General features: G+C 39.3%; 1 protein-coding gene across 11 annotated transcripts in view; it reads left to right on the top strand.

Moving 5' to 3' along the window:
* Positions 1 to 23,517, top strand: part of OCIAD1 (OCIA domain containing 1) — a 60,011-nt gene that overhangs the window by 20,553 nt on the left and 15,941 nt on the right. For 6 of the 11 annotated variants that reach the window (XM_017878690.1, XM_017878686.1, XM_017878691.1 and 3 more), the window contains 4 exons: positions 6,337 to 6,691; positions 8,262 to 8,324; positions 9,047 to 9,127; positions 17,989 to 18,042. In XM_017878690.1, coding sequence (XP_017734179.1) covers positions 6,628 to 6,691; positions 8,262 to 8,324; positions 9,047 to 9,127; positions 17,989 to 18,042 — 262 coding nt within the window. In that variant the 5' untranslated portion in view covers positions 6,337 to 6,627. Of the gene's footprint in view, positions 1 to 6,336; positions 6,890 to 6,939; positions 7,072 to 8,261; positions 8,325 to 9,046; positions 9,128 to 17,988; positions 18,043 to 23,517 lie in introns of those variants that run through there. The other 5 variants (XM_017878688.1, XM_017878687.1, XM_017878694.1 and 2 more) reach the window with 3 other exon arrangements.

Genomic DNA, 23,517 nt, shown 5'->3' with positions numbered 1-23,517 from the left:
GAATTCAAATGAACTTTTTGTTTTAGGCAGAGTCTTGCTCTGTTGCTCAGGCTGGAGTGCAGTGGCGCAATCATAGCTCACTGCAGCCTTGATCTCCTGGGCTGAAGTGGTCCTCCCACCTCAGCCTCCCGAGTAGCTGGGATTACAGGCTTGCACCACTGCATCTGGTTAATTTTTGTATTTTTAGTAGAGAAAGGGTTTCACAATGTTGCCCAGGTGGGTCTGGAACTCCTGGGCTCAAATGATCAGCCCATCTTGGCCTCCCAAAGTACTGGGACTTACAGGTATGAGCCACCATGCCTGGCTGGAGTTTTTAATTTCAAGTAAGTCAAAATAATAATAGAACTGTAATTTGCATTATGAGATCCCCTGCAGCTGGGTGGACACCACAAAAAGGACATTTCAAACCCAAAAGTCCAGACATGCCCAATTAATGTGAAGACTGAGATATGGGGTTGCTCCTTGGGGTTACTCCCTGGAGCTGCACCTGCCTGGGGACCCTATCCTGACTCCTTGTGCCCTCACTCTACTAGCTGCACCTTGGGATGCCCACCATCCCATGCATCCAGGGTATCTAGGGTATGCATCCAGGGTATCTAACACATGAATAAATCCAGCAGCCCCATAGACCCCTTGCCCATGCTGGGCAGCAACGTACCCTTTGGCTGATTTTTCTGAGACTTAGTATGGAGAAAGAAAAGCTGAATTTTGCTTATCATTCTCATCACTTGTGGGGTACATAGGAATGCCATTAGACTTTGTTTTCCTCTAACTCACCTCAGAGGACCCCCCAAGAAGGTTGCTTATAATGCAGGAAACTGGCCCAAGATCTCTGCCCACAGACTTCTGCAAAGGCTGAATGAGTGGATCAATAGCTTGTGGCATACCTATAACACATCCATGGGAATATTAGTTAAGAAATTCGCCCTATGCTGTTAATTATCCCTTATCGCTCTTGTATGTTCTCTTTCTTTTCCTTCCTTCCTCCCTTCCTTCCTTCCTTCCCTCCCTTTCTCTCTCTTCTTCCTTCCTTCCTTCCCTTCCTTCCTCTCTCTTTTCTTTTTCTTTCTTTTCTTTTCCCTCCCTCCCTCCCTCCCTCTCTCTTTCTTTCTCTTTTCTCTCTCTCTCTCTCCCCTCCCTCCCTCCCTTCTCTCTCTCTCTCTTTCCTTCTTACAAGAGCCTTACTCCATTGCCCAGGCTGGAGTGAAGTAGTGCAATCTTGGCTCACTGTAACCTCCACCTCCCGGGTTCAAGCAATTCTTCTGCCTCAGCCTCTCTGTAGCTGCAATTACAAACATGCACCACGACGCCTGGCTAATTTTTGTACTTTTAGGTAGAGATGGGGTTTCGCCATGTTGGCCAGGCTGGTCTTGAACTCCTGACATCTCGGTCTCCCAAAGTGCTGGGATTACAGGCATGAGCTACTGTGCTTGGCCTCTCTCCTATATTTTCAACTCTTCTCTTTACTGATTCTTTCCCTTTGCCAATTACAATTAAAAGTCTATGGAATTAAAAAACAAAAACTATTGAGGTAATGTTTAAATGTATAATGTATACATGTATAATTTATACATTATAAATTATAATGTTTAAGTGTATAATGTATTTTATACAATGTATAAAATTGTATACATATTTCAAAATATCACACTGTACCCCATAAATATGTACATTATCTCAATTAAAATCATAAAAGCAAAACCCCAAAACAAAAAATAACTTTCATCCATTTTTATTTTTTCCTCCAGCTACCACTCTGTCTTGCTTTCTCCAAACAGCTAAACTTCTAGAAAGAGTAATGTACACTTTTCCTCACATTATCTCCAATCACTCTTTTCTCAACCCATTGTAATCCAGATTTTAATAAAACTACACTTGCAAAACTTATAAATAACCTTCTTATTGCTGCATGTAATGGATAGCTCTCCATCCTTACCAGCATTTGATATAATTGACAATTTCTTCCTTCTTATAAGATTCTTTTCCTTTGGCTTCTATGACGCTACATTTTGAACAATAAATATGTGTTAAACTAGATAGTCTGGTGAACTAATAAAACACATTCTCTGCTCTAATGGAACATAAATAGAAATATACTGAATAACAATTTATTGAACAATAATTGCTTGAATAATTGCTGAATAGTTATCAGTTATGGAAGTTCAAGAGTTCATTTGAAAATAAATTTTTTATTGACACTGAAATCAAGTAGAAATTCACTACATTGATTTCGTTTGTATAATTTAATGAGTGTAAATTATCCTTTTATAATTAATTTTAAAAGTGATGTCTAATAAGTGGAAATTTCTTATGGTACATTTCATTAGATCTTAACTCAAGGGAGGTATCATGAAGAGTGTTGATTTAATTTAATCCAGGTGGACTGATTTCTAGTGATCTCACCATTCCAGATTAGAACACATTAGTTTGAGTTGGCTAATAAATCCTACAGCCCATCTCTAGCAAATGTGTATCAACTTCCAGTAAGTCTTTAGATCTTGCCCAATTTATGTTTGAATTCTCTGATTGTTGCATTACCCAAATTACCACAGGACTCAATAACCTCTAAATGCCAGCACAAATGCAAAATGACAGTTTACTTGAATGTTTTAGAATCCTATTTGTTCCCACAGAAAGAGCTCATACCCTATTATCAACAGAAACCCAACTTATTAATTGCTGAGAAATTAGGGGACAGCAGAAAATAGACTTATCAATCTACCATGTGCTATGTGTTAGGCCTGGCTCAGTAAGTATAAAGAATATGATAAAACTGGATTCTGGAATCTAGTCAGGAAGTCAAGAAAAAGACTTTGCTTTAAGGTTGGGTGCAGTGGGTCATGCCTATAACCCCAGCACTTTGGGAGGCCAAAGTGGGCAGATCACTTGAGGCCAGGAATTGGAGACCAGCCTGGTAAAGTGGTGAAACTCTGTCTCTTCTACAAATAAAAAAATTAGCTGGGTGTGGTGGTGTACACCTGTGGTCCCAGCTACTCGGGAGGCTGAGGCACAAGAATTGCTTGAACCCACGAGGCGAAGGTTGCAGTGAGTGGAGATGGCACCACTGTATGGTCTGGGCAATAGACCAAGGACCTGTCCAAAAAAAAAAAAAAGACTTTGCTTTAACATAAAGCTCACCACCCAGAATGTCTTTTAATTTTCTTATTTTGTTTCTTCTCTTATAAAATGCGTTCAACAAATCCATTTAAGAAGTACTTGTTGACTTCATATGATCATGTGCTAATCATTTTGATGCTAGGCAAATGCGGCTCCTACTGTCATAGACCTTTTTAGTGAAGAGAGACAGACAATACACAAACAAATCATTGTTTTAGATCATAAAAAATACTATGAAAACAATAAGCAAGGTAACATGGAGAGTGACTGGGGTGCCATGTTAATTGGGTGGTCAAGGAATGCCTCTCTGATGTGGTGACATCAATTGAAGTCTGAGGCAAGAAGCCATGTTGAACATCTGGAAGAACAATGTTCTAGAAGAGGGAACAGCAATTGCAAAGGCCCTGGGCCCGGAAGGAACTTAGCATGTCCCAGGAACAAAATGAGTATTAGTTACTAATACTGATTATCTCAGGGATTTATTTGGTTCTACAAAGACTTACAAGCCAAGGTCTCTGCCCTAAAGGAGCTCTGTAACACAGACAGACATACATAAAAAAGATCACTATATAGTGCAAAAGTACACTGCAGGGACAGCAATATGGACAAGCTAATGACTAAGAAGGAAGAGTGATTAATTATTTGGGGTGTGTTTCAGGGAAGGCATCACAAATGTGGTGATGCAAAAGCAGAATTTTGAAATAGCAATAGAATTCACAAAGCAGAGAGTAGAGTTGTGCTGGGGGAACAGTGCACAGAGAACACTGAGGGCAAAGACCTCCAGGCTGTTTCTTGTTAGTGAACACTGCAATAAAAGAAAGTGATGCTCAAAAGGCACAGGGGCCAGAGCATGATGGGCCTTATATTCAGTGCATGACTGGAGCTATCAGTAGACTCCAAGGAAGGAAACACAGGGTTGGATTAATTTTACCTGACTGTCTCTCTTAAATATGTCTTCAGGAGAGTAAATGTTAAATGAAAAAATGGCAAAGGGGCTCAGAAAGAGATGAGAAATCTTAGAGGTTTGAGGGGTTGATAAAATTAGTAGGACTGGGATTGCCCACTGTTTAGTCACTAATAACTTCCAGTACCTGGCACTAATAAATACTTAAGGAAGGAATGTATGAAAATGAGTAAACGGTGATTGGCTGGGTGTGGCAGCACCATGTCTGATGAGCAGAAATCATGAACCCCACATTAATAGACATTGATAGAGCACGTAAGACCATTTTTAGATGTGTTAATTCTAACAACCCTATACGTAATTCCACTTTTCGGGTGAGAAAAACCATAGGCTCAGAGAGATCACGGTACCCTGCCAGAGGTTGTAGAACTCGTTGGAAACTTGGCTTAAGAGGGTGTGACAGACAACCAGGTACGCATGCTTAAACATTACTTCCTACAGCTTTGTTCTTTTGGCTTAGGATTGTCTTGGCAATGCGGGCTGTTTTTTGGTTCCATATGAACTTTAAAATAGTTTTTTCCAATTATGTGAAGAAAGTCATTGGTAGCTTGATGGGGATGGCATTGAATCTATAAATTACCTTGGGCAGTATGGCCATTTTCACGATATTGATTCTTCCTATCCATGAGCATGGAATGTTCTTCCATTTGTTTGTGTCCTCTTTTATTTCGTTGAGTAGTGGTTTGATTCTCCTTGAAGAAGCCCTTCACGTCCATTGTAAGTTGTATTCCTAGGTATTTAATTCTCTTTGAACAATTGTGAATGGGAGTTCAGTCATGATTTGGCTCTCTGTCTGTTAATGGTGTATAGGAATGCTTATGACTTTTGCACATATCCTGAGACTTTGCTGAAGTTGCTTATCAGCTTTAAGGAGATTTTGGCATCACGCTACCTGACTTTAAACTACACTACAAGGCTACAGTAACCAAAACAGCATAGTACTGGTACCAAAAGAGAGATATAGACCAATGGAACAGAACAGAGTCCTCAGAAATAATACCACACATCTACAACCATCTGATCTTTGACAAACCTGACAAAACAAGCAATGGGGAAAGGATTCTCTATTTAGTAAATGGTGCTGGGAAAACTGGCTAGCGATATGTAGAAAGCTGAAACTGGATCCCTTCCTTACATCTTATACAAAAATTAACTCAAGATGGATTAAAGACTTAAATGTTAAACCTAAAACCATAAAAACCCTACAAGAAAACCTAGGCAATACCATTCAGGGCATAGGCACGGGCAAGGACTTCATGACTAAAACACCAAAAGCCATGGCAACAAAAGCCAACATTGACAAATGGGATCTAATTAAACTGAAGAGCTTATGCATAGCAAAAGAAACTACCATCAGAGTGAACAGGCAATCTGCAGAATGGGAGAAAATTTTTGCAATCTACTCATCTGACAAAGGGCTAATATCCAGAATCTACAAAGAACTTAAACAAATNAGCCAACAGACACATGTAAAAATGCTCATCATCACTGGCCATCAGAGAAATGCAAATCAAAACCACAATGAGATACCATCTCACACCAGTTAGAATGGTGATCATTAAAAGGTCAGGAAACAGGTGCTGGAGAGGATGTGGAGAAATAGGAACACTTTTACATTGTTGGTGGGAGTGTAAATAAGTTCAACCATTGTGGAAGACAGTGTGGCAATTCCTCAAGGATCTAGAACTAGAAATACCATTTGATCCAGCCATCCCATTACTGGGTATATACCCAAAGGATTATAAATCATGCTACTATAAAGACCCATGCACACATATGTTTATTGTGACACTATTCACAATAGCAAAGACTTGGAACCAACCCAAATGTCCATCAATGATAGACTGGATTAAGAAAATGTGGCACATATATGCTATGGAATACTATGCAGCCATAAAAAAGATGTGTTCATGTCCTTTGTAGGGACATGGATGAAGCTGGAAACCATCATTCTCAGCAAACTATTGCAAGAACAGAAAACCAAACACGCATGTTGTCACTCATAGGTGGGAACTGAACAATGAGAACACTTGGACACAGGAAGGGGAATATCACACACCAGGGCCTGTGGTGGGGTGGGGGGATGGGAGAGGGATAGCCTTAGTAGATATACCTAATGTAAATGACCACTTAAGGGGCGCAGCACACCAACATGGCACATGTACACATATGTAACAAACCTGCACGTTGTGCACATGTACCCTAGAACTTAAAGGATAATAAAAAAAATTAAAAAATTACTTTCTACTACTTAGCCTACAGGCTCAAAGAATGAAATTATCTTATAAAAAAGATAATTTATAAAGTCGCTAACTCTGAAAAAAGGGACAACAGGGGGTTCCAGAACGTCCCCGCCAGCCTGCCAGGAGAAGACCAGAGACGTGCGTCACAACAGTCCAAAGTAAAGCCTCCCCCCAACGCCGTTCCCCGCCATCCAGGGAACTGGCGAGCCGCGGTTCTTGGTCCACCGCTGTCGCCTGCGCAGTCGTAGTCCGGCTCAGGAGTACCACGGCCTGAAAGAGAACTGCGGAGGGACGAGTATACGCATGCGTCTGTTCCTTGGCTGCTGGCTCTTACACCGCGCAGTGAGGTCTGACGTCATTTCCTGCCGTAAGTAGACTGTGCTTCCGGGTCGCGGTCATTTTGAGCCCCTGTCTGGATGACGTCTTGCGGCTGTTCGCCCCCTCCCCCTCCCCGCGGTACCTTGCACTTTTCTCTCTCCCTGCCCCCTTTCGAGTTTCCCTTCCGGGCCTTCTGTCCCTGATCGCTTGGGTTCGCCCTGCCGTCGCCTGCTGCTGTGGTCGGAAGGTAGGTGAGGTGACCCACACAGCCCCGTTGTTGCTCTCCGCGTATCCCCTCACCACCTTCGCGGCCATCCACGACTTTCGCACCTTCCGCCATTTTCCTGCCTGTGAGGGTAGACAGATCGCGCTCGGGTCTCGGCCTCCTGAGTGCCCGTGACGGCAGGAAGCGACGGAGTGCCTCTGGGGGTGTGAGCTGGGGAAGTTCGTGGTCACGGATGCGTGTGGGGTTGTTGCTTAGTCTGTAAGGGCAGGTGGGAGACGGACACAGTGAGTGGAGGATGGAGTGCGGGAATCAGCGGTTATAGGCCGCTTAGGCTTTAATCCAGCTTGCTTTTGTGTTGAGAACTTAAAATGGTATTGTCTCAAGGGCCTTGTCAGCCCTGACAGTTTTCCTGGTGTTTCTGGGAAGGATGCTGTTATGGGAAATAAGAGGGTTTCATTTTTTCTCATACGATTGTAGGGTAAAAGTAGTTAATTCAGCAGGCTTCATCCATCCATGAATTCAGCTGACCCTTTTTATTCCTTTTCTCTATTTAAGGGATTGGCATGTCGTAGGCCCTCATGGCTTATTGACTAAATGAATTATGGAAGAGCTCAGTTGCCATCCTCATTGTGCATGCCATTCCTGTTTCCATGCAAATTGTTTTTAAAATGAGAATAATCATGATCCGACGTAAACATTCTGTAAAATGCAGTTAATTGATCTGTTGATCTAAGTCCCAATATATGAGTTCTAAAAAAACCAACCAAATAAAAAAATGTATATTGTTGGAATGTTTGCATTTTTTTCTTAATATTCTTGGGGAGGAAGGAAATTTGGAGATACAGAATTTGCTGTTAGTTTTACATCACAGAGAGAAGGATATGATATCCTTGTTATTCCGTAATTTTTGAGTGCCCATTTGTGGGAGAGGTTGAATGTTTCTCATGATTATTTCATTTTTTAATATGGAAGCTCAGAAATGACTTGAAATTTTTTTTCTCTTCTATTTTGGGGAATTATCCTAATCATTGTGCATAGATTTGAGAAACAACCAAAACATAGGATGTGAAAGAACCCATTTTCAGGAGGAAAAGATACATCTGTTATTTTATTGATATCTAGATACTAAAAAACATTATTAACTTATAAAATGCTTATGCTTTTTCAATTAAGGGACTTAACCTGAATAGTGAGTTCCAAATTAATCAGTAGGTCTGTTATTTTTTCAGCTAGGTATTTGTATGTGAAGTACTTAAGATATAGTAGTGTTTAGTAAATATTTGTTGATTGGTTGCTGTATAGACTAGTAGTTTTACCATGTCATACGTCTTGATTTACTTTGACCTATCTAGTGATGGTTTCTAATACTTAATATGTAATGTTTTTGATACAGGAAAAATGAATGGGAGGGCTGAATTTCGAGAGCCGAATGCAGAGGTTCCAAGACCAATTCCCCGTAACTATCTATTAAGTATTTATAATTAGAAGCACTTCCTATGTAAAGGAAATTTCACTGCCTTGAGTAACAGTGGCAGGTGGGCTGGCTTCATGGGCATGTGCAGACAGTGCCCTATACTTGGTTTCATGTTCTTACTCTTGTTATCTTGAAATTCGTAATCATTTGGACAAGGAGTCCCACGTTTTTATTTTGCACTGGACCCAGCATATTAGGTAGCCAGTCCTGACTAGCAGATAGTAGCATTAGTTCTATTTGAAGTCAAAGTTTGTTAAAAGTGTATAAGTGGCCTGGCCTGGTGGCTCATGGCTTGTAATCCCAGCACTTTAGGAGCTCAAGGTGGGTGGATCACCTGAAGTCAGGAGTTCGAGACTAGCCTGGCCAACATGGTGAAACCCCGTGTCTACTAAAATACAAAAAATTAGCCTGGTGTGGTGATGGGTACCTGTAATCCCAGCCACTTGGGAGACTGAGGCAGGAGAATCGCTTGAACCCGGGAGGTGGAGGTTGCGTGAGCCGAGATCGTGCCATTGCACTCCAGCCTGGGCAACAAGAGTGAAACTTTGTCTCAAAAAAAAAAAAAAAAAAGTGCATAAGCCAGTTGTTTTATTATTTGAGTTTAAAAAAAAGTGGGTGCCTCTTGTTAATATTTAGGCTAAGATAATTTTTCAGACTTAGTTTTGTGGATAATTTAATGTTTTCTGATTTTCTCTGGTAAAAAGACATAGGGCCTGATTACATTCCAACAGAGGAAGAAAGGAGAGTCTTCGCTGAATGCAATGATGAAAGCTTCTGGTTCAGATGTGAGTTCAATTTTCTAATTAATATATTTTGATCCAAAATTTGTACCTGAAATTTTGACTTGAATTTGAACCTGAAATTATAATAACTCCGTATAGAACAAATTAGCAAACTTTTTGCATAGTGTGGTTGTTATTAAAAGAGATTGATTAAGGAAATAAAGGAATTGCACACATTTTAAAGTAATTATTTCCAGATTTTTTTGTTTAACAAAACCATGAGGTAATTTTGTTGATATTAGTAATAGTTAGCATTTACTGTATGTACATGGATTATATAAAAACAACTCAATAAGCTTGATAACTATTATTACCCTCACTTTACAGGTGAAGGAATTGAGGTTTAGAGATGTTAAATGGCAACACTTAGTGTTACACAGGTGATAAATTACGATGTTTGGAGTTGAAACCAAGTCTGTCTGAAACAGATTTTACTCTTAATGCTTTTAACCGTTACATAGTAACAGGTTAGTTCCCATTTTAATCATTGTGAAATGTTGTTATACTACCAGCTCTTGATTTCTGACTAGAAAAACGTATATATTTTTGTGTATATCAAGATTTTATTTTTTAAATACAGAGATTGTTGGAAGTAGTACCCAAAATATACTCTCACTATTGAACAAAGAATTGGTATTGTTTTACTTGGAAACTGTAGTCCTTTCAGGTAAAAAGGAAGATGAATTTTTTTGTTGTTCTTTGTTTTTTTGAGGCGGAGCTTCACTCTTTTCGCCCAGGCTGGAGTGCAATGGCGTGATCTCTGCTCACTGCAACTTCTGCCTCCTGGGTTCAAACGATTCTCTTTCCTCAGCTTTCCGAGTAGCTGGGATTACAGGCATGTGCAGCCATGCCCAGCAAATTTTGTACTTTTAGTAAAGGTGGGATTTCACCATGTTGGCCAGGCTGGTCTTGAACTCCTGACCTTAGGTGATCCACCTTGGCCTCCCAGAGTGCTAGGATTATAGGCATGAGCCACCGCACCCAGCAAATGTTTTTTGAAAAAGGCAACTTGGCTGGGCACGGTGCCTCATGCCTATAATCACAGCACTTTGGGAGGCAAAGGCAGGAGGATTGCTTGAGTCCAGGAGTTCAAGACTGGCCTTGGAAACAGAGAGAGGCCTTGTCTCTACCAAAAATGAAAGAAATTAGCGGCGTGTAGTGGTAGGTAGCTGTAGTCGCAACCTCTTGAGAGGCTGGGACTAAGGCAGGAGGATCCCTTGAGCTGGGTAGATAGAGGCTGCTGCAGTGAGCTATGATTACATCACTGCATTCCACCCTGGGTGACAGAGCCATACCCTGTCTCAAAGGAAAAAAAAAGAAGAAGAAAAAAAGGTCAACTTAAGCCATTAAGGAGGATGTATGTTTTCATCAGTCAGCCTGATATGTATGCTTAAAATGTGCAAGCTGTGCAAGGTACCTGTTGGGAAGATAAGTTTTATGAAAGACAGTCTTTGTCCTGAAGTAGTTTTCTTTGTTTTTGTTTTTGAGACGGAGTCTCACTCTCTTTCCCAGGCTGAAGTGCAGTGGTGTGATCTCTGCTCATGTCAACATCCTCCTGGGTTCAAGTGATTATCCCGCCACAGCGTCCCGAGTACCTGGGACTACAGATGTGACCCACCATGCCTGGCTAATTTTTGTGTTTTTAGTAGAGATGGAGTTTCACCATGTTGGCCAGGCTGATCTCGAACTCCTGACCTCAGTTGATTCACCCGCCTTGGGCTCCGAAAGTGCTGGGATTACAGGTGTGAGCCACCGTGCCCAGCCCTGAAGTAGTTTTATATGTGGTGAGACAAAACTAATACGTGAAACACTTAGAGATTAAGTGTGTAACTGTAGAAGACTTTTTAAAGAGATAAATTAATTAGAATTGACTTACTGAAATTGAAAATTTGAATAACTTTTGCATTTTAATACTCAAAATTTTCTCAAAATTTTACCAAATTTCAATTTGGTAAAACTGAAGCCTCTTTCAGTTTTCAGTTGTGTTTTCTGTAACATAAGGTAGCACACCTGAGTTGAAAAAAGACCTTTATTTGTTAAGCAAACAATACTTTATAGTAATAATACTATAGGCCAGGTATGGTGGCTGTAATCCCAGCACCTTGGTTTTGTTTTGTTTTTTATTTTGTAGATACTAGGTTTTGCCATGTTGCCCAGGCTGATCTTGAACCCCTGAGCTCAAGCGATCTGCCTGACTTGGCCTCTCCAAAAGGTGGAATTTCAAGCATGAGCCACTGAACCTGGCCCTAGCACGTTGGGTGACTGAGGGAGGAGGATCGCCTGAGACCAGGAGTTTGAGACCAGCCTTGGCAACATAGTGAGACCCTGTCCCTAACCCCCCGCAAAAGATTAAAAAAAAAATAAAAACATTGATAGTAGAGAAGTGAAGAGGAAAGGTAGAGGAGCATTTGGATGAAAGGAGTGGTGAACAAAGGCAGAGTTTGCAATAACTTTATCTCTGCTAGAGCCATGAGCCTGAATTGATTGGAACAGAGGTCTTTCATTGAGGATAGAACATAAAACATAGTAATGAGTTAAAGATTTGATCCATTATATTGTTTAGGTTCTTGAGCAGAGGGGGGTGATATGTAAGGTTTTTTTAAGGAAGGTTAGTTAACAGTGTGCAAGATGGGTAGAAGGGTGAAAAGTTGTACTCGGTAAAATCTGTTTTGAGCTTTTGGCGGTAACTTAGGCATATATATGTAGTCATCGATGAGATATAGTTGATTATTGTGTCATTTGGACTGGAAAAGATGAGCTGGCAACGAAAGATTTTTTAAAGGACAAATAACAGGATTTTTTAAAAAGTTCGACTAAGGGGGAATGAAGGAATGGTAAGAGGGAGGTAATAGCTTTAAGATAACCAGCTTAGGACACTCAATAATGATATTACTGAATAAAAGGTTCAGTTAGAAGGAGTTCTTGTTTGAAGATGAATTTAGTTCAGACATTTTGAGTTCATGCTGCAACACTCGATTGTGGCTAAGCAACTAGAGATAGAAACAAAAGTATACATGAAAAATTAGTTTATTGTGGAGTTGTGTTGGTGAATTCGCCTATAAATTAAGTGTAGAGATAAATGTGTGAAACTGATAATAGTTTCTGCCATGTGATTAATACTTAGGATTGATAGAATAAAGGATAAAGTTTGGATAGTACCCATGGATAAGGGAACAAGTGATAGTGAAAGAATCAACAAAGACCAAGAGCAGTTAGGAAGATACAGGAGCTCTGGTAGAATCTTTGTCATTTTATCCACCAGTATTCAGAGACTTGCAGATGTTTCAAGCTAAAAAGAACCTGAATAAGAATTAGGTGATGACGTCCATCTTAATTTATGATGACTATGCATCTAAAACAGTTATTCTCAACTGGAAGCATAATTGGAACAAGTTGAGAATAATTGTTTTAGATGCATAGTCATCATATATTAAGGACTTCTATAAAATTTTCATGGCTTATAGAATGGGAATAATTTCTTTTTTTTTTTTTTTTTTTCCCGAGAAGGAGTCTCGCTCTATTGCCCAGGCTGGAGTGCAGTGGTGTGATCTTGGCTCACTGCAACCTCTGCCTCCCGAGTTCAAGCAATTCTCCTGCCTCAGCTTTCTGAGTAGCTGGGATTATAGGCGCACACCACCATGCCCAGCTAAGTTTTTGTATTTTTAGTAGAGACCAGGTTTCACCATGTTGGCCAAGCTGGTCTTGAACTCCTGACCTTGTGATCTGCCCACCTTGACCTCCCAAAGTTCTGGGATTACAGGCATGAGCCACTGTGCCTGGCCAGAATGGGAAGAATTTCTTAGAGAACATGGCTATATACTGTAGCAACAGTTTTTTTTTTTTTTTTTTTTTAATCTTTGAAGATTATATAGAGTAGATAGGATAAAATGATCTATTTTCAAGTCTTGATGACACAGGATTAAGAAAAAGACAAGTCTGATAGAGGGGGTTTGGGATTATTTTAGTGTTGGGCTAATGGTTAAATAGATGCTAAGGTGTCCAGATTTATTTCTGGCTGATAAATGTATGCTGTTGCACATGTTTAATATTCTAAATAACTGTGATGGGGTTATGCCAAAAATACATTAAAGGGTGGTGAACAATGTCAGGATGCTCATGTATACCAGACTCTTAATAGTGGGACATATGGTATATGAATAGTACAAAGCTAAGTAATTTCTGTGTATTAAAACAGATAAATCACAGATTGAAAAGACAAAAAGCGGCCAGGTGCGGTGGCTTACACCTGTAATCCCAGCATTTTGGGAGGTTGAGGTGGGCAGATCAATTGAGGTCAGGAGTTCGAGACCAGCCTGACCTATATGGTGAAACCCTGTGTCTACTAAAAATACAAAAATTAGCTGGGCATGGTGGCAGGTGCCTTTAATTCCAGCTACTCAGGAAGCTGAGACAGGAGAATTGCTTGAACCCAAGAGTCGGAGGTTGCAGTGAGCCGAGATCATGCCACTGCACTCCAGCCTGGATGACAGAGTGAGACTCCATCTCAAAAGCAAACAAACAAAAGACAAAAGCATGTAATAGGGACAGGCTGAAAGACAGCTTGTTAATTTTATACCATATCTACATTACTGAGAAAGTACAGCAGCCAAAAAATTACTGTATTAATAGGTAGCATTTGACTCTTAGATAACCAAGGTGTTGCATATTATAGCATCAAACATTGAAATGTAGAAGCTTGGTTGTAACCAGATGATAGGAAGTTCAATGTGTAATTATTAGAAGGATGATAATCATGCATTATGAAATTTTGTATTTTAACATTTGTACTTTCGAATTAGATAGTTTGTGCTGTATGTGACATATTTATACAAACAAATAATGGCATCTGTGCTACTTTGGAGAGTATCACCTCGTGACTTGATTAGAAAAAGGTGGTAAAAGCATTTACAAATTTATAAAAAAGCACTTACTAAGGTAATTTTTTATACATTTTTTAAGTTGGTTGAATATACTTACCCTGTTTTAAAATTAGACTTGTTGATCTAGGGACCGTTCTCTTTCCTTAAGATAACTTTGTTTCTATACTGACCTACGTTCCATTAATCTGAAATACAACTATGAAGGCATCTTACTTCTAGGTGCTTAAAATCATGACCCTATGCACTGACCTAAAATCAGTATGTCTGTGCCCAAACACACGGGTAGGGAAGACGCTGTACATATAGGGTCAGTTTATTGCACATTCATGTTAAAATAGTTCTCAACCTCCAGAATTACTGAAAAGATTTATCATTTCCTATTTGTATCAGCTGGAGTCTATGAATAATATTTCATACATGTGTACTACTAGTTTTCAAATGATAAGAGTGATAAGAGTATGGGCCGGCATAGTAGCTTACACCTGTAATCTCAGCATTTTGAGAGGCCGAGGTGGGCGGATCACTTGAAGTCAGGAGTTCGAGACCAGCCTGGCTAACATGGTGAAACCCTGTCTGTACTAAAAATACAAAAATTAGCCAGGTGTGGTGGCAGAAACCTGGTCTGTACTAAAAATACAAAAATTAGCCAGGTGTGGTGGCACATGCCTGTTGTCGCAGCTTCTTGGGATGCTGAGGCAGGAGAATGGCTTGAACTTGGGAGGCAGAGGTTGCATTGAGCCGAGATCGTGACATTGTACTCTAGCGTGGGTGACAGAGCGAGACTTCATCTCAAAAAAAAAAAAAAGAAAGAAAAAAGAGTATAGACTCTGGGGCCTGATTGGCTGGATTCAAATCCCAGCTCCACTCACAGTAGCTGTGAGATTTTGGGCAAGTTCCTGAGGTCTGTGTGCTACAATTTCCTTATCCATAAAATGGGGATAACTGCCTAGCTCATGAAATTATTATAGGGATTAATGCAATTTAATTAAGTGTTGGCTATCTTTATTGAATAGCTATTAGTGTTATTGTGATTAATGAAATAAAAATTTTATTGACTACAGTTAGGAATATAGAGTAGCTTTTTGTTACTGTGAGGGGAGAAGAGTTTAAAGAATCGTAGGAGTTCTTGTACATATGGAGTTTAGTTTGGGACTGTGGTAATGATGTGCACTAGGTTTTGGTCAGCAGTATTATTGATTTGTCTATAGAAACATTATTTAACAAAACAGAAGTTACATACTGTAGTGGAAAAGGCCACTGACTGGGGAGTCAGGAGACTTGGGTTCTGATCTCAGCATTACCACAAACTAACCAGCTGTGTTACTTTGAGCAAATGACTTGTCTTTTCTGGATGTCAGTGTACTCTGATTAGAATGAGGACTAGATAATCTTTGAAGCCTCTTTCAGTCTTACCATCATCTTTTTCTGTGACATAAAGTAGAATACCTGAGTTGGAATGAGACCTTAGGTCTACTCCATTATCCCTTATAGCATGAGAAGAAGCTATGCAAAGACATTGTGGTGAATGGCAGAACTAGTACTAGAATTTCCTCGAACACACTATTACTCTGCATTAAATGGGGAAAGCATTATCCATTGTAGAAATGGCCAACTAACTCATTGCCTTGTATTCTTATATGATTCTTCAGTGCTTCATGTTGCAATCCTTGAGTCAAGCTGGAGAAAAATGATTGCAAATTGTACTGGTGCTGTAATTAAAAGGGATTTGTCCTTTGCAAAACTTTAAATGATAATACATGAAGGCATTCTAACCAGCCAACATTAAAGAAACCATATTTCCAGCAAAGGTAAAATCTGTTAGTAAGTAGGATGGCATGAATTCAAACCTTAGCGTTTGTGCAATTTGTGTCTGATGGCAAAGTTAATGCCCTATTCCAAAGTGATGGATTTTAATCATGAAATCTGTGTAATAATTCAAATGTCTTAATTACTTTGGTTCTTAAATTGTCCATGTATGGTTTAGACCAGAGTTGAACAAACTAGACCATGGACCAAATCTGTTTTTGTATGCATGAGCTAAGAATTGTTTTTACATTTTTAAATGGTTAAGAGGCTGGGTGCAGTGACTCAAGCCTATAATCCCAGCACTTTGGGAGGCCAAGGTGGGCTGATTACTTGAACCCAGGAGATCGAGACCAGCCTGGGCAACATGGCGCAACCTCATCTCTACAAAAAAAAAAAAGACAAAAAATTAGCCAGGCATGGTGGTGCATCCCTGTTGTCCCAGCCACTTGGGAGGCTGAAGCAGGAGGATCATCTGAGCCGGTAGGTTGAGGCTGCAGTGAGATGAGATTGTACCACTGCATTCCAGCCCTGGTGATAGAGTGAGACCCTGTCTAAAAAAATAAAATATGATAAAATGGTTAAGAAATCAAAGGAGAAGAATATTTCATTACCTGTGGAAATTACATGAAATTCGTAAATTTGCATCTAAAAATAAAGTTTTGTTGGAACACAGCTATGTTCATGTGTTTTTGGATTGTCTCTGGGTGGTTTTGCTTTAAAATGGCAGTTGAGTAACTGGGACAGAGATTGGCCCACAAAACCCAAAATATTTACCATCTGGCTCTTCATAGAATGTGTTTGCCAACCTCAGATCTGGAACAGCACCCTCCAGTGTGGCAGCCAGTAGCCACATGTAGCGATTTAACTTTAAAATAACTTACAGTGAAAGGATATAAAGCAAAATCATGAAAGGGAGCATGGAGGGAAGTCCAGCGGAAACCAGGTCCCAAGAGTTCTCTCCCCAGGGAGAGACTTCCCAGGAAGTGTAAATTTCTCCAACAGCTAGTCATAACAATGTGTGAAGTTTTATCTACCAGGGGAACTCATTAGGGACTCAGTGCTCATGGTTTTTATTGGGGGCTGGTCACTTATGCACCCTCTGCCTAACAGGTTCTAAAATTCCAGACTCCCAGAATGAAAGCAGGTGTTTGGCATGAACTGTATTTGTTCAGACAGTTTAGGCACAGTGAGCCAACACACATATCAATGGGGGGAACTGTTTATAAGTCAAGTACCAAGACCAAGTTGATCACAGGATTGGTAACTCAAAGACCAACTTTCATTATCACAAAAAATTCTGTTAGACAGTGCTGTTGTCCAAAACAGTAATTCATAGCTCTTTTTAAGTTATAATCCCCTTCAAGATTATGAGTTTTGGATTTTTCACTCTCTGTTTTAGGCATATATACAGATGTAATATTTTCATATAGTTCAAGGCGTTCACTAGTTTAGAAGAAAGAACATTAGTGTTTAAAATATGTGCTTTTTAATTTTTGCCCCAGCCACCGTATGATTACGGTCAAATATATTTTGTATTTTGGTTTAGACAGTGTAATACAGAGCTTAAAAGCTTGAGATCTGGTATCAGACAGATTTTATTAGAATCTGCCACCAACCATTCAGCTAGTTGTTTGGCCTTGAGCAAATTACTTAACATCTCTAAGCTTCAGTTTCCTTATCTTTAAAAGGGTGGTAATAACATTATCTACCTTATAGAAATATGACAAAAAGTGTAATAAGTGAGATAATGCGCATAAGGCTTTTAGCATGATGCACAGAATTTAGTCATTATTCAGTAGTGGTTCTTATTTGTAACTTGTTTCTTACCTCTCCCTCATTAACTTTTTCCCCTTCTGTAACTTCAGAAGTAATTTTAGTCATTTTACTGTGTTGTCTTAGTTGATGCTGTTAATGAACAGCTGGCTATTTGGAACCTAAGCCTAGATGGCTAATGAATTATATTGTTTAATATTTTGTGATGTTTTCTTAATTTTAAAATGCTCCTTTAATTTTTCCACTATGTATGCAGTACAGCTTTTAAAAATGGAAGTCTTTTTTAAAGATCTTAGTTCTGCAATATAATTCCCAGATGGTTTTACTGATAGTCATTTATCTAATGAACTTTAGACAAAATCTTTTACTTTTGTTGACATTAACAAGGTCTTTTTCCTCCTATAGCTGTGCCTTTGGCTGCAACAAGTATGTTGATTACTCAAGGATTAATTAGTAAAGGTAAATATTTAAAATTTGAATTTATTTAGCATTTTGGATACAGTGTTTGTTTTGTGGTATTTTCCAGATCTTTAGAAAAAGTAAGGGTAACAATGTATCATACTAAACACTGTGTAGAAATTCATTGATGAATTTCTACAATATTAAATGTTTTGTCTCTATGGACCCACTGGCTCAAATATCATGACTTGAGAATTTCTCCTGCACTAATAGCATCATTAACAACCTTCAAGAGCAAGAAAGTAACTAAACACCAGTATTAGCAGGGCAAACCTGGTCTAGGTGGGCCAATAGCAACATTATCGCCTAGGAGCTTGTTAGAATGCACATTCATGGGGACCAGGAGTCTGTGTTTTAACAAACTCCAAGTGATTCTTACATAATGATTTAAAGATCAGTAGCTCTCTAAACCAGCTTTGTCTGACCACTTGGTGGGGATGAGTGGAGGTGAGTTAGCATTATTTAAAAAATTAGAATCTCAGGGGTCTGGCAGGTGATCTATTTTTAACAAGCCACCGAGGAGACTTTCTTGTCCTAAAGTCTATTGGGTCAAATAGTACAGTGTATTCATGTGGAATTGAGTTTAGATTAAGTATTAAATGTCTTGAGTCCTGCATTTAAAATTTAGTGGAGTAAGCAGTAGAGTTGCTTATTTCATTTACTTCATGAACTATCCATCTGGTAATGGGAAGGTATCCTGGAAAAGGATGGTGACCTTAGGATGACCTAGAGGCCTATCGTTTTCATTAACTGGCACCTTCAAAAATGTGACTTAATGATTGGAAGATGTGGCCTTTTTACATTAGGATGTGATGTACGGTACTTAGTTTTGACACAATTAGTTGATAAAATAGTTTTGGAGGCAAATGAGAGGATTTTTTTGGGTAAAAATTTATTTAAGGAACTTCTGAAGAACTTTATTACAATACAGTACCATGACAAAAATCTTAAACATAGAAGCAAGTCAAGATATATGCACTTAAATGTCCTTAAGACTAAGCTGTTTTACAGACTGAGATTGGTTCTGCATTGTGAGAGAGAAAAAAAAAAACACTTGAATTACATTTCTTTGTAGGAAAAAGTGGCACAGGGATGAAATTAACAGTGTTTATTATTGTTCTGCTTCTTTTATCTGTTTTAATCCAGTGTGTCTTTTAATAATGATTGGAGCGGCCGGGCGCGGTGGCTCAAGCCTGTAATCCCAGCACTTTGGGAGGCCGAGACGGGCGGATCACGAGGTCAGAACATCGAAACCATCCTGGCTAACACAGTGAAACCCCGTCTCTACTGAAAAATACAAAAAACTAGCCGGGCGAGGTGGTGAGCACCTGTAGTCCCAGCTACTCAGGAGGCTGAGGCAGGAGAATGGCATAAACCCGGGAGGCGGAGCTTGCAGTGAGCTGCGATCCGGCCACTGCACTCCAACCTGGGCAACAGAGCGAGACTCCGTCTCAAAAAAATAATAATAATAATAATGATTGGCGCTAGGTATGCAGAGGGTTATACAAAAGAAATTTAATAGCTGCTAGTAGTTCACTGGAGGAAACAAGTAGATGTGAACATACGTTGAAGCAAATAGAAAATTTAATTACATACTTAATACGCTACTGAATTGTATAGTAGCGACTCTAAGAGTTGTAGGTGTTCAAAGAAGAAAAATCCTTGTAGGGCTTTTGTAATCAAGGAAAGTTTCTTGAAAGAAGTAAATTTTGAAGGATGGACAGGATTTAGATTAAAAGAAAAGAAAGAACATACCAGGAAGGAGGGACCTGATGATCAAGACAAATAGGCATGACTATTGGGAGAGGCAATCAGGACTGAACTGAAAAGACAAAATCATTCAGGGAGGAGTGCAAACTCCATTAAATAGCTGAAATAGAGCCAGGAGAAATTATAATTTGGATTAGGTTATGAAGAGGAGAAACTTTTTTAGAGATTTTGGGTTTAGGTGCAGTTGAAGACTTTGGCCTACTTGAAGGTATGGTAGAAGTGACACTGGGAGGCCGAGTTAGGTGCATCACGAGGTTAGGAAATCGAGACCATCCTGGCCAACATGATGAAACCCTATCTCTACTAAAAATACAAAAACATTAGCCGGGTGTGGTCACGCGCGCCTGTAGTCCCAGCTACTCAGGAGGCCGAGGCAGGAGAATCGCTTGAACCAGGAGGCGGAGGCTGCAGTGAGTCGTGATGGGGCCACTGCACTCCAGCCTGGGCAACACAGTGATACTCTGTCTCAAAAAAAAAGGTAAAAATTGGGAGAGACTTTAAGAAAAGAATTTGGAACCCACGAAGGCATTTTGCATTTAATCATAATCCCTGACATTTTGTACAGTGGTCCTTTTGTATCTGTGAATTGGTTCTAGGACCCTCCAGAAGATACCAAAATCCACGAAAGCTTAAGTCTCATATAAAATGGCCTAGTAAAGTTTACATGCATATCTGCCTGTATACTTTAAATCATCTCTAGATTACTTACAATACCTAAGACTATGTAAACACTGTGTAAACAGTTGTTATACTGTATTTGTTTAGGGAATAATGACAAGATAAAAGTCTGTACATGTTTAGTATAGATGCAGTTTTTTTTTTCCTGAATATTTTCTATCCGCAGTTGGTTGCAGAACGCGTGCATACGGAGGGCTGCCTGTATCTCCTTTCATTCACAGTGTGTCATACTCCACGTGGTCTTAGATGTTCCCTCTGTTTCTTCCTGATCTGCCAAAACCATTTAAACATGCTCAGGTCTCCTCTAACTTGAGAATATTAAAAAGAAAAAAATCCTCCCTCATTTCTTTTTCCAACTACTCCCAACTGCCTCATATTTGAAGCCAGAGCCAGACTTCATGAATGAGCACTTCACTTTTTACTTCATTTAACCCATTGCAGTCAGTGTGAGACTATCCATATATTCTACCATTTATAAGTTCAAAAGTACAAAAACGAACAACCTGTTTGTTGCTTACATATGATGGACAGTTTTTGTTCTTGACCAACATTATATAACTTTAGCCAGTTTTTCTTGAAATAGTCTATTCTGTTGGCTTCCATGAAGGCATATTCCTAAGATTTTTCTCCTGCCTCAGGGGATTCCTCCGTTGTTTCATGTTTTTTGAGTGTCTGATATGTACTATACATTGTTGTATAGAACTAAACAACAAAAATTCATGACCTCTTGGTGCTTACATTCTTGTATAGGTTTTTTTGTCTACTTGTTTTGGAAATGTTGGTATTATCATATTCTGGATATAATATGTAGTATGGATGACCCTTCTATAGGCTCCTCAAACGGAACTCATCATTTTCCACAAAACCAATTCCTCCTTTCCCTTCATGACTGAGTGGCATTAGTACTATCCAGGAGACTGGGACATTATCCTTCACATCCATCCCTTATCTGCCCTGTCCATTTAATGTCTTTTAGCTCTTAAATGTCTTTATTAACTACCTACCTCCATCTGTACTGCCACTATAATTAACATAACCATATGTCACAAAGAGTATTGCGTTGACCTTCAACAAATCTGTTTGCTTCCATTCTTGCTACTTCTCCTTAGGAAAATAAGCTATTTCTAGTACCTGACAGAGGGCATACGTAGTGCACATAGTACTCAAATATTTGAGGGGATGAATAGCAACCGTGACGCTATTCTCTTTGTCTTAACTCTCTCTCTAGATTGTAAATTCCATGAGAGTAAAGAGTGTGTCTTGTTTCCTGTTAATATCCAGTATTTAGTGCCTTTATGTTGGAAGTGGTCTATAACTGGTTGGTGACAGTATGAAGGAACAACTTTTAATGTAAAATAGAGATATTCTTACCATTTCCTTTTTCTGTTATCATCCCAGTGATATAAATGAAGGAACTGAGGCTAAAGGCACAGATTAGTTGTCTGTTTTTGTACTTTAATTACGTGAAATCACACACTGAAGTATTCTTTTATTTAAGTTCTTTCAACATAGTGAGATTTATCCAGTAGTGTGCTGGAACTGGTTTGTACTGGCTCCTGAGAATTGGCTGTTAAATTTTCGGAAACTTCAGCAAGCTGGTTTTTAAAGTGTTGGTAGTTGGCCGGGTACAGTGGCTTACGCCTGTAATCCCAGCACTTTGGGAGGCCAAGGCAGGCGGATCCTGAGGGCAGATGATTGAGACCATCCTGGCCAACATGGTGAAACCCTGTCTCTACTAAAAATACAAAAAATGAGCTGGCATGGTGGCTTGTGCCTGTAGTCCCAGCTACTTGTGAGGCTGAGGCAGGAGAATTACTTGAACCCAGGAGGTGGAGGTTCCTGTGAGCTGAGATGGCGCCACTGCACTCCAGCCTGGCGACAGAGCGAGACTCATCTGAAAAAAAAAAAAAAAGAATTGGTAGCTTTACACCATGGAAACTGACAAACATTAAAATTAGAGCTTTTGTAGGGAGTGCTGGTTTACCAGCACATCATTGCATTTAACCACGTTGTTGCATGTAGTTGTCATATAGTTTTCCTCTGTGTGAATACATCAGTTTATCTGTCTGAACTGTACATTGATAGTCGGTAGTTTGCAGTTTTCACTGTTACAATTAGTTCTGCCAAGAATATGGTGCCTTTTGATAGACATTTTGCTGGGTCATAGCTTTTGTATATATTTATTTAGCTTTAGTAGTTATTACCAAACTGTAGACCAATTTATACTCCTACATTCTCATCAACACTAGCTATTTTATGTCTTTTATGTTTTAGCCATTGTGGTAAATGAACACAAATATTGATTGCATTGTGGCTTGAATTTGTAGTTCCCTGTGACCAATTAAGTTGAAGACCTTTTCATTTGTTTATACTTCATTTCAGCATATCTTTTTTTGTGAGGTATCTGTTTAAGTCTCTTAACCATTTTCCATTGTATTGTCTTTTTTCCTATTGGTTTTGTGAGACTTCTCTGTATATTTTGGAACTGAGTCTTTTGTCAGATATAGATATGGTGATTATTTTTTCCCCACTGTGTTTAACTGTAGTTTTCAGTGTTAATAGAGTCGAATTTATCAGGTTTCTTCTTTCTAATGAGTGCTTTTGTTGACTCTTTAAGATCTTTGTCTACTCCAAGGACACAAAGATGGTCTCATGCTTTCTTCTATAATATTTTTTTAAAAAATCTTTCATATTTAAGTTTTTAAGCCATCTGGATTATTGTTCGATGTAGGATCAAGGTACATTTTCCCCTGTTAATGGATATTAATTGACCCAGCACTGTATTTGAAAAAACTATGCTGCAGTGTTGTCTTTGTCATAAATCAAGTGTGCAGGTGTGGATCTGTTTCTGGACTCTTAGTTTTGGTCAGTTTACCTGTTCTTGTACTTAATACCAGAGTGTCTTAATTACTACAGCTTTATCATGTAGATATTGCTATCTGGTGGTAGTCAGTTCTATAATACAATTCTTCAGTGTTGCCTTGGCCCTTTGTGTTCCACATGACTCTTAGAATAAACTTTTCAATT

Source organism: Rhinopithecus bieti, unplaced genomic scaffold (assembly GCF_001698545.2).
Source record: "Rhinopithecus bieti isolate Rb0 unplaced genomic scaffold, ASM169854v2 scaffold_11787, whole genome shotgun sequence".
NCBI lineage: Eukaryota > Metazoa > Chordata > Mammalia > Primates > Cercopithecidae > Rhinopithecus > Rhinopithecus bieti.
Note: the sequence above shows the minus strand (reverse complement) of the source record. Positions and strands in the feature narration are given on the sequence as shown.